General features: G+C 42.6%; 1 protein-coding gene across 5 annotated transcripts in view; it reads right to left on the bottom strand.

Moving 5' to 3' along the window:
* LOC122811506 (AP-2 complex subunit alpha-2) overlaps nt 1-12,542 on the bottom strand; it is a 2,640,839-nt gene that overhangs the window by 1,573,959 nt on the left and 1,054,338 nt on the right. For all 5 annotated transcript variants that reach the window (XM_044083382.1, XM_044083385.1, XM_044083386.1 and 2 more), the window contains exon 10: nt 2,213-2,350. In XM_044083382.1, the coding sequence (XP_043939317.1) occupies nt 2,213-2,350 (138 nt within the window). The remainder of the gene's footprint in view (nt 1-2,212; nt 2,351-12,542) is intronic.

Here is a 12,542-nt window from a genome sequence, read left to right as displayed (position 1 = left end):
AATCCTTCTGTTATGCCCACAGATTATAGTAACATGCAATGCAAAATGGCCTTTGCAATTATGTACGAACATTCACACACACCAGGTACTTATATGCAAATGCACAATAAACTCTTAGAAACACTGTACTCTGTGAAATATGCTTTGAAAAGACTGCATTTTGTGAAATATTCTTTCAAACAACTTTACTTTGCTAAATAACTGCACTGTAATAATGCACACACTAGCGCACACTTTGGATACTTTGAATAGCTTTAGTTAATACAAAAAGTAGCACATAGGGAAAAAATATGGTTTTCCTTTTCTGTACATTTTATGCGATTCAGATGTTTCAAACATTTTTGAAATTATTTTGAATATTTTTATCAATATGTTGCAGTTTCGGACATTTCTTTTAATAAGACATTCATTTTGAGCATTCTGAGTGCTTTCTTTTATATTTACAGCAAAAGAAAACATTTAAGCAAGCTTTAATACCTGGAATATGTTTCTGATCTGGTTTGCGAGTCATTTTGAGTAGTAGGGATGATCCACTCCTGTATATTCCTCCAACTTTAACCGGCTGCATCATGGCTAACTCTGGATCCCACTTCTGACACCATGTCACTCTTCTTATGTGCATTAAGATGACGTTGAGGCTTGGATGTTTAAGTAGTTTATTGTATACAAATACATCAGGATGGATGGCAGGATCATTAAATGAACTATTTAACTAACTACATACTTGCATGCTCACACTCTTGCTGTTTATTCAAAATGGCACTGTTGCTTGCATGTGCTCAGTACTTACATGCATGTGCCAACTCACTGGACACATACTGATCTACAGTTATCAACATATTCTCCATGACACAATAACTAGACTAGACTGGACAGAAATCATATTTCACAGAATAATGAGTACATAAAGCTTTGAGATTCATCCAATAACTGTATCAGATCATGCACTTATAAAATATTAAGACAAAGAATGCAGGGTAAGAATGCTAAAATGAGATACTCATAAGGGCATGGCATACAAGAGTCAGACCCATCACATGTAATACCCCCTTTCAGCATGAACCTGACCAGATATAGGCAACAGTCCAGAAAAATCCAGGGTATAAACACGCCATCCTACACTATCAACTTCAAGCCCTCTAATATAATCTGTCTCCTACAGGTTACTGAGGAATGATCTATGCCTGGAATACAAGGCATCCTTGGATTCAACTCTGAATGACCTTTTGCACATACAAAAAAATGAACAGCATTAGAACCACTAGATCCAAAGATTTTTTTAATTTTGCTTGTGACATAAGACATGTTGGTGAGGCAGAGGTGTCTCAGTGAATCTCCATGCTCTGGAACAGGCTCTCCAAGTATGCGAAGTTCAGTTTACCTCAACCCCATTTAAGCTTGATCTTGACCAATGGATGGGAAATCAGCAATTCACTCCAGGGCTGGCCCCCACGTGTCTGACAGACAGAGGTACAGACAGTAATACCTAAATTAAAAATACCACCAGCGTAACTTGGAAACCTCATAACATACCCCCTCTTAAACATCCATGATGAAGCGGGACACAACTGGGTTTGGTTGCAGGGCTAGTATTATAAAGGTCTTGGTAGTCATTAGCCTAGTATATACCTATGAATTAGTGATTTCCTATTTACTTGCCAAGACAGAAATTTACAGAATAAACAAAGGGTACAATTCACAAATTATTAAACAAGACAAACTACCTTCAGAACGTATAGTTAGCAGGGGAATAAAATGAAAAATGGACATTTAAAAAAAACAGAGAAAGACAAGGGAAAGAAACAACAGTAGTAAGACTTAAGAGGGAATGACTTCATATTTGATTTGCCTCCAGCCATATCTATCTGGGATTCGCCACTGGTGACTACACTTGAAAGAACTTTAATTCTTAAAAGTTTAAGGTACTTCAGTTTGGTGTAAAAGATCCTACAGTACACCTATGGAAGAGAGTATGGCAAGTTCCCAGATTACCTGGTCAAACCTCTCCTACTAGTATAACTACTACTTTGGGTCTCCCCTGAAGACACGCCACCAGTCAAGTAAGATTAACCGGGTCAACAAGCAAAAATAGAAGTGAAAGAAATAAAAAGTTCAATGACATCCAAGCCAAAATAAGCTAGACAGTAGTTAGGCAAAAGGACAAATAAAAGTTTGGTTACTAACACACACATAAGAAAGAAAATGTACTCACAATTTCTTCCCGAATGGAGTAGTCAGCAGTTTCTAGGTAACTCAACATCTCTGCAACTATCTGCTTGGCATTGGTACGATCACACATGGCATACAACAGGTCTGCAGCTCTCTGTCGTACACTAACATCTCTTTCAGTCTATAATAAGGGGAAAAAAACAATGCTTTTGGCATACCATCTCCTGTACAACTGATGAACATTTTAACACATGCAGTACACTTCTAGAAAAATATATGCATTTCAGTGCAGTCAGGTATTCCATACATGCTTCTAGACTAATTATTAAATTCATTAACTTGACAACTCCTTGTTTTACATAAAAACAAAAATGCAAAACCCTTACTATTAACACCTTTTTATATAAAAAATTGGTTGGAGAACCCTGCAAATACTCATTGTGTGTAAAATACAGATAAAAGTATTCAACATATAACAGATATGTTCCCACCTTACAAGTTGTCCTCAATGGGTTTCTACCTGATGGATCCCTATAGTTAAAATATCCATCCTCTCCATCTCACAATTTGACCTTAAGAGCCCTGCATTTTTGGAAAATTGTGATCCATACAAGCTCATGGTGTGACAACACTTGATAGCTACATAACTTTTATATTTCCTGAGCACATCATTTCACCCCAGCTACTAGTGAACTTCCTTTAAATCAGGAAATTAATGCCAAACTTACATGAAGTCGAAGTCCAATTCCAAAGGATGAATAAAGGGGCCAAATGCACACAAGGAATAGCAGGAAGGTATCTGCCACACAAACAGGGTTATGTGATTCCAAAATGGCTCCAAACAGGTTGGTTAAAGTTTTCGCATTTGCATTAAAAAATGTTTAAAATATGTGACAAACTACAGGAATATATAAATTCAAACATCAAAAATGCTGAAAAGAACAGAACCAACTTCAACAGCTATTCAGATGAGCAGATAAAACTGGAAAAATCAGCGGTTGAAATAAAAGAAAGACTGTCTGAATATGAGGCGTCTAAAGATCAGTTTCCAAAAATTAATAGAGGAGCAAGACAGCGCATGTAGAGAAAGATGTTAATATTTTGTTGTACCAGAAATATTGGAAAGAATACACCGCATTAATATTTTGAAAGCAAAAGTAAGCAACTGGACTGCTAATTCCCCAAAACAGGACTGAAGTTAAAGGGCACACTATATGTATGTCCCAAATTTGTCCATGAATAAGAAGCCAAGACCTAGAGTAATGAAGATGCAGTCCGTGGCAGGAGAGAAAAGTATTAATACCTAGGTATACCAAAGTGCTTGCTGAAAATTATTATTTGCTGTACACCAGGCAGAATGAAAGTGAGTTTATTCCTGCAATTAGATGATGTTGAGAGGAAGGTGCGAGATTTTAGCTGGTTTATCTAGCTGCTTTTACAATATTTTTCATGGAGGGTCAAAGACATTTTTGGATGCAGACCAAGTGAACAAAAATGTAAAAAAAAGTTTACACAACCTATCATAAGCCAGCAAGCTGGAGCAGAATTCTTCCTTCCTTTAACAATCAGCAAAGCCCATAGAGAGGGAGAGAGAGAGACAGAATTTAAAATCTTTACCATTGTTCAAAAAGAAAATGAGAGAATGACAGAAAAAAAGCCTTGAGCTGACAAAAATCAGAAGTACCTTGGACTTGAAGTAGAAGACTGCCATTGAGGAAGGTTGAGATGATGAGGAACAAATACCACCAATAATGTGAAAGTAGGAAATAAACAAAGAAAAACAGTCATTTCCATAAGATGTAATTTTGACATGAGAATGAGAAATTATGTACTTACCATAACGTTCCATGTTAGTTGTCTTCTTCTCACCTTCTTTCTTGCTGGATGGGTTCGGAGCCAAACCTCGGCTACGACTCGGCCTATTACTAAAGCTCGACAGCTATTTTTACCGGCTCAAGGCTATCCTATGTACCATAATGCTAGGCGTGATATACCCAGATTTCATTTGATAGCTAACACTATGGACATACATGTCCCCACCATGACTGAGAAAATATATATATATATATATATATATATATATATATATATATACATATACATATACATACACACACCTACCTCTATACATCTAGGTATACAAAACTCTTATAAGAGTTACCAAGAAAGGGAAAGGTAGCTAAGGAGAAAACTCTCATAACACATCTCAGAAGATACTCTCGGTCTTGCCAGGCTAGGGGGATGGAGGGTGGGACGCAAGAAAGAAGGCGAGAAGAAGACAACTAACATGGAACGTTATGGTAGGTACATAACTTCTCAATGTTAAGTTGTCAATCTCGCCTTCATTCTTGCTGGATAGGACAGCGTCCCTAGCACCTTAGTCCTGGGTGGCTCAATGGAACAAATTCTTGAGTACAGTGGAACCAAAATCAGCCCTACATCTAGAGGTCATGTCCAGCTTGTAATGAGAAAAGAAGGTATGAAGAGAGGCCCATGTGGCCGCTGCACAAATGGAATCCATTTGCAATCTTGCCTGAAAGGCTACTGAAGAAGCTAATGCTCTGGTTGAATGAGCTCTGGGCTTAATAGGGAGCTCTTTATGCCTCAATTGGTAAATCAACATGATAACAGAGGTCAACCACCTGGACAAGGTTACTTTGTAAACTGGCAGGCCTTGTTTCTCTTCCGTGTAAGATAGGAAGAGCTGTTCTGATTTCCTCTTCTGCTTGGTTCTATCCAGGTAGAAGCGTAATTTGACGGTGAATGTCTAGACAATGTAGCTTCCGTTCAGACCTATTGGTATAAAGTGGGAAGAAAACAGGAAGATCGATGGTCTGATTCAGATTTTGTTTAGAGAGTACTTTGGGTAAAAAGGACGGATTAGTCCTAAGCGACACTCTATCTTTGTGAAAAGCAAGGTAAGGAGGGCGAACACAAAGGGCTTGAAGTTCTGATACCCTTCTCGCTGAAGTGATGGCTACTAAAAATAGTGTTTTCCAAGAGAGCAACTTTAATAAACAGGAAGCCACAGGTTCAAAGGGAGGGAGAATTAAAGACGACAGCACCAAATTTAGGTCCCATGGTGGGGGAGGATCTTTTACCGGGGGCCTAAGAGGGTTCCTTTTAGAAAGGCTTTACAAAGTTTGTGTGACAATGCTGGTTTGACAATCCAATGTGAAAATTCGCAATGGCTGCCAACTGAACTCTGATGGTGGCTGAAGAAGATCCCATTTGAAAAAGTTCTGCCAAAAACTCTAAGACTGTATGGGCAGGGGCTGTAAACGGGTCAACTTGTTTCTCCCCTGCCCAAACAGAGAAACGCTTCCACTTGCTAGCATAAGTCGTTCTGGTAGTGGACTTGTGCGAAGCGAGGATGATGTCACGAACTGAATGAGAAATTGAGGGAAGCCTGGCTAGGGTTGGAAGTGGAGCAACCAAGCTGTGAGGTTGAGAGATTGGAGTGATTGATGCAGCCCGCCCGACTGATGTGTCAGAAGATCTGGCGCTGGGACCAGATGCCAGGATTGATCTAGTAGATGACGTTGCAGGAACGGGAACCAAATTTGTCAAGGCCAGTAAGGGGCAACAAGGATCATTCTGGATCTCAAAACAGTTGCTTTCTGAATTAGCTGAGTAATTAAGGGAAAGGGGGGAAAAGCATACAGAAGACCCCGGGGCCAATTGTGGACTAGAGCATCTTTGGGGGTAAGACCTGGGAGAGGGAAGAGGGTGAAGAAGTCTGGGCACTTGCTGTTTTTGGGGTTGCAAAAAGATTGCAGCAAGGCTGACCCCACCTTCTGAAGATTTTTTCTGCTACTAGCTGGTTGAGAGACCACTTGTGGGGCATGAGAATGGCTCTGCTCAGCCTGTCCGCTATGATGTTGGACTTCCCGGGGATATGCGTTGCTACCAGAAACCGTTGAAAAGAGATCGCCCACTGCCATAGTCTGAGTGCTTCTCGACATAGGGGGTAGGACCTGGTTCCGCCCTGCTTGTTGATGTACCACACTACAGACATATTGTCTGTCTGAAATGCAATAGTCCTGGTGGGTAGAGAGTCTTGAAGGGCCTGCAACACTAAAAGCACCGTTCTCATTTCCAAGACATTTATGTGCAGGTGGCTTTCGAAAGGCTGCCATGTGCCCTGGACTGCCCTGCCCTGAAAATGCCCACCCCACCCGTTCAGGGAGGCATCCGTTATCACAGTAGCCACAGGAGGAGGAAGGACAAAGGGTCTGCCCTGAAGAACCTGAGGGGAGACCATCCACCACGAAAGGTGTCTTTTGCATGACTGAGTGATTAGAATGCTATGTGACATTGGAAGCCGTTGAAAGGACCACTGGGAAAACAGCATCCATTGCAGGATCCGCATGTGAAAGCGAGCTAGGGGGAGTAATGTTTTAGCTGCTGTCATGAGACCTAGGGTTTTTAGTACAAATATGGCCTGGACTCTGCTCCCTTGTAGTAGGATTTGAACATGACCTCGAATGTCTGAAATCCTTTGTACAGGCAGTTTTGCTGACAGTTCCACAGTGTTTAAAACGGCGCCTATGAAGGTAATAGACCGACAAGGCGACAAGGCAGAGTTTATAGAGATATCTAGCTTGTTGCAAATTTGGAGGGTATAATCTCTGGAATGAAGTAGCTGACGCTTGGTGGTGGCAGTAAGGAGCCAGTCGTCTAAGTATGGAAACACCTGGAATCGTTTTCGTCTCAGGTGAGCCGCAACCACTGCCATGCATTTGGTAAACACCCTGGGGGTTGTGGTGAGGCCAAAGGGCAGGGCTCTGAATTGGTAGTGACTGGCTCCCAGCCGGAAGCGAAGAAACCTACTGGAGCGCCTGTTCATTTTGATATGATAGTACGCATTCTGAAGGTCTACAGAGCACATCCAATTGTCCTGACCCAGGAAGGGTACAATGGACTGAAGCGTGACCATCCGGAATTTCGTTCTTTGAGCAGACTTGTTCAGCCTGCTGAGATCCAAAATAGGTCTCCAGTCCCCTGTCTTTTTTGGTACCAAAAAGAACTTGGAGTAGACTCTGGATCCTTGCTGGTCTGCTGGGACTGGCTGGATGGCTCTTTTTTCTAGAAGCTTTGAAATTTCTAGTGCTGCTTGATCCCTCAGACCGGGTGGAACGTCTGGAAGGGGCCCTTTTGGCGGTTGTGGGGTATGAATAAAGGTAATTTTGTAACCCTTGGATATGATCGACCGTACCAAATTGTCTTGCGTGAGGGAATGCCAGGCTTCTGGGTACAGTGATAGTCTTCCCCCGACTGCCTCCGAAGGTTGACAGTCGGGCAGCTCCTCAGGGGTGCTGGAAGGATTCTCTGCTACCCTGAGTCTGCGGACCCCCTCTGCCCCTCGGGCGGCATCTATTATTGTTCCCTCCTCTGCCTCTGGAGGGAAGCTCACCACATGCGTCAGGCAGTACTCCCAGAGGTTTGCGGAACCACATTTTCCCACCTTTCTGACCCTTAGGGTATGGTGTAGAAGGGGTAGAAAAACGGACTCCTACGGCAGAGAGAGTCTTGCCTTCCTGCACGCACCTGGTCAATGTATCCTTCACTTGAGGTCCAAACAAGGCAGAACCATCAAAGGGGGTGTTAGTGAAGGACGCCTTGAAGGGGTCAGCAAAATTGCAAACTCGCATCCAGGCATGTCTCCTTAGAGCGACGCCCGTGCCTGCAGCCCTACTCGCTCCATCGGCTGCATAAGAAATGAGCCGCATGGAGGAGTTGACAATAGAGTTTAGGGTCCCCAGCTGGGAGTTTATCTTTTCCTGAGACCCTGCAGCTGATGGGTCCTGTAAGGTATCACCCAGTTCCTTGAGAAGGTCTCTCGAAATGGCACAAATAATTCAGCGACCACATAACAAAGGTCGCTGAGGAAAACATCTGCTTGACATACCTGTCCATAGTCCTAGATTCCTTATTAGGAGGAAGGACAGGTAACTGAAGGGTCAGCCAACTCCTTTTTAGTGGCCGCCGCCACCACCATGGCATCAACAGGGACGCCCTTAGTTAGAAACTGCTTGTCAGAAGGGGCTGTAATAAATTTTGTAGGCCTCTGGGGAGTTGGTTCCATAGTATCCGGAGCCATCCACGCCTTTCGAGCCACCACATCCATGAGAGGGTCGAAAGGCGGAGACACCCAGGAGGTGGAAGGGCGAGAACCGAACACATCCATGTACACCGACTCGTCCTCAGAAGGGTTAAGGGCAGACCAGTTTCCCCTCTGCTTAAGAATCTCCAGGATGTCAAAAAATGAGACATCCTCAGAGGGGCACCTTGGGGACCCTTCCGAGTCACCCAAGTCAGTGTCCGATGTGACTGACTCAGGGGAGTCTACATGCTTCCTCTTGCATTTTCTCTTTCGAGGAGCCTCCCCTGAAGGATCAGGGGAGGCCTCGGAAGAGGAGGATACGCCCAATGGGGCTACCTGTAGCATCTGTTCTCCATGCTCGGGATCGAGAGAGCAGGTAGAGACTGAAGCAGGCACCATAGAGGGAGGAGCCGAAGGAGCCGACCGTGGAGCAGGCACAGGGGCCAGCACACTCCTCATGACCTCAAAGGTACCCCTATCAGGCAGAGAAGGGGGTCCCCGCTCCGAAGAGACAAGGACTCCTCCCGGCACCAAGAGGTATGGCTCCGAGGCCGATGTCGGGGCCGAACTCACCTGCGCCGAAGCTCCGAGAGGGAGAACGGGGTCAGACAACGGTCCGATGCCACTCACCCCCTCAGAGCCGAGAGGGTCCTGGCGCCCGGATCCCTACAAGGATGGAACCAAGGAAGAAATCAGAGCCGACGCGGTTGCCGAAAGGGATGGTATCGGCTCTGACGGTCCCGACCCCTATGATCTCTGGCTCCGAACTCACAGGAAGAGTCGGAGGAGGAATCGAAGAGGGTGTAGTGAAAGCCACTGCCTGATGAGGAGGGCTATGCAACATTTAGGCCAGTGCCTGCGACTTAAGTAGTCGGCTAACCACCCTCTCGACGTCATGGTCCGACAGCCTGGAAGACCGAGAGGAATGGGACCTGTGACTCCGCTCTGATAACAAGGGAGACTTCGGAGCCGAATGGACCGATTCCAGGGAAGGAGACCTGAAACGCTTCTTTCTCGAAGACTGCTCCAACAGCCCGACTGAGGCCTTGAATCATCGGTTCCGGCCGGAACCGATGCAGTGTTAGTAGCACCGCTCAGCGACAGCTCCGAACATGGAGCCGACGGTTTGGCGGGCTTAGAAGGTTTACCCGACGAATGCTTAGCTGGGGAACCTTCAGGCTTTAACAAGCCTCTCAAAATAAGTTTGTTTCTGCGTTCCTGCAGGACTCTTGGACTGAACGCATGGCAGACAGAACAAGAGTCCTGCAGGTGCAGACGGCCCAAGCAATATACACAAGAAGTGTGACAGTCTGTCAGAGACATCTTCTGACAGAACGAGTCACACTTCTTGAAGCCCGAGACCTTAGTGTCTTTAGACATCCTGAAAAAGGGATAACTGGCAGACAAGGACAACTAAGGGAGGTCTAGTCACAATCAGCCACACACACACACACACACACACACACACAAAAAAGTTGTAACAGACCAGAATAATATAACAAAACCCCACACTTATTAATACAATCTAACTAGGCACACACATACAACTACAGACAAATAAGTATGGAAGAGGATTGGCCAAGGGTCTAACTATTAGGAGAGCGGAAAAAAACTATCAAAAACTACCCAAGAGGGAATCCTAAACAGGGATCTAAAGGGTAGTAACAATAAAACACTAGCGCTAATATTTTAACCCAAAAAGCTGACTAAAACCAAGAAAAAATATTAATACAACCTGAGCCGGCAAAAAGACACAACCTCGTAGCTGAAGCGGCAAACGAGATCTGGGTATATCACACCTAGCAATAAGGGACATAGGATAGCCTCGAGCCGGTAAAAATAGCTCTCAAGCTTTAGTAATAGGCCGAGTCGGAGCCGAGGTTCGGCTACGAACCCATCCAGCAAGAATGAAGGTGAGAGTGACAACTTAACATCTATGGTTCTGCAAAAGGTGACAAAAAAGACAGGAAGTTTTCTGACTGTGTTAAAATGATGAGAGGACTCTAATGCATAATTCCAGCTTTGTTCTTAATGTTTACAAAGATAAAGGGATTGGAGATTAATATTTTCTTAGTAATACATGTACAACAAATTTCTTTTAGCACTTTTAACACTTGACAAGGCATACACACATTAACAGAAAAGTAAACAGAGCATGTTAACACTTATTTTTCATTTACATATATTACACGTTTTCCTGCTTTATAACTGTCATGCAGTCCAGCGTTACACAATTTCCTGCCTTCCCTTAAACCTCACTCCTCCTAAACATTCTGCATGTATTGGTACCATAAACTCAAATTAATTCTATATATTCTACTCCTTCCCTTTTCTTAAGATTCAGCTTCCAGTTATTTTATGTTTTACAATATTCAGTACTTCAAATACAGTTGGTTCAGATTTTAATTTCACTTTTCTAATAATTCCAGTTTTGGAAGCTAAGAGAATTAAATTTAACAAGGTCTCACCATGTTTAAGGAATTCAGATCATGTGTTTCAAGCTGAAAATAATCATATCTGAGAGACTCGCAAGATAGTTGCACAATGAAAAGCTTAAAGGAGAACCGCATGCACAGACTAAAAAAACATGTTTATTTCATCATGTTTAGATGTTTCCAACATTTTAACACCACTGTGGGACTCTTTACAGGTTTTTAAATATTTTTATATGTAATTTAAGAGTCTGGCCACATGGGGTCTAGCATCTTGCTGAAAGTTAAACATTTTTGTAAACCTCCATGTATCCCAGAATTCAGTGTTTGTCCTTAACACATTACATCACGCAGCCTTTTTTGTTCAGAAACTTCTGTCACTGCATTCATTTTACATGCATACACAAGGGTTTTTCATTCTGTAAATTTCAACTAAAATATCCTGCTGTTAAATGCCTACTTAAAAAAACTGAGACAAAGCCAAGGAACAGACTTGGAGTCTTTGTTTTACTGCTTCTTCTTTACAGAGATCCTAATTTGCACTCTTTTGTGATGCCTGAGCCATAGGTCATTAGATCCTCTCCCCTCCCCCTTCACACTTCCCCTCCCAAGCTGCCAAAGTGCTAAAAGTAATTCGACCTGTTGTTGCTTTGATTGACACCTCACCACAGGGGACTTGACTCATCCAATGTTTCCTAGTTCTAGCCTTTTCTTTCTAACAGTGGGACACTTATTTATGCAGCACCATGGCTTCCTGTCATGAAACAGGGATGCATAGTTCAGAGTTTTTGGAAAACACGCTTGTCAAATAAAACTACCTACTTTCTCTGGGCTATCCTGTTTGCCTGAAATGCACACAATATTTTAAGTGCTGTAAACAGAATAGTTAATGTTCAAAAAATACTAATTTGACTTGCTTAAGGTTCAGGTATCATCTGCTTACTCAAATCACTGCTGACTAGTCTTGTAAAGCCCATGTACACATTTTTGTTTATAGTTAACCATTATGCCAACAGTTACACATGTCTTATCAATTACATGATTTCAATAACAGGTTTGCTGGTGTGTTTTTCTTGATTTTTTTACGTGAAAACAGTGGCCCAGTGTGTGTGATCATACCGTGATGTAGATCCATGCTGAAAAGCACAATGTGCAAACAGTAATACATGTAGTACAGCAACATGTTCCATGGAGGCTTTTGCAAGACAGTGGGCAGTGTCTAATTGCATTTTGATAAGTATACCTGCTTACACACCCTTTGTGTTTCTCCTTATAAAAAGCCACATCACTATTCATCATATATCAGAGATTTTTGTTTTCAGCTTTAACACAAATATATTGCATATGCAAATGCATTATATATATATATATATATATATATATATATATATACACACACACACACACACACACACACACACACACACACACACACACCTCTCAAATCTCTTAGCACAAGAAATCTGGAGAAAGCCTGTTACAATGTTGGGAACAAGGGCCCAACAGGATTTGTGTTAGAATGCATTTTCAGGAAGATATGAAGTCTGACACGTTAATGCATATCATTATTTAGTAACTTTAATCGTTTGCTCATCCCAGTGGTTTGTCAAAAAAACAGAATTGTTATGAGGAACAGACCAAAAATATAAGGTAAAAGTATGGACATTCTGTGAAAATCTGTACAGTTGAGAGGTGTAACAGTCATACTACCCCCTACCTCCTTAGAAATTCGATAGAACAAGGTTTGTATTACTATGCATTTTGAGGATATGAAGTCAAACTCAAATGTCTGCCATTATTTTCTGACTTCAGTCCTCAATGATTTGTCAGAAGCA

This window comes from Protopterus annectens, chromosome 9.part0 (genome assembly GCF_019279795.1).
Source record: "Protopterus annectens isolate FY-2018-M chromosome 9.part0, PAN1.0, whole genome shotgun sequence".
Lineage (NCBI taxonomy): Eukaryota > Metazoa > Chordata > Ceratodontiformes > Protopteridae > Protopterus > Protopterus annectens.
Note: the sequence above shows the minus strand (reverse complement) of the source record. Positions and strands in the feature narration are given on the sequence as shown.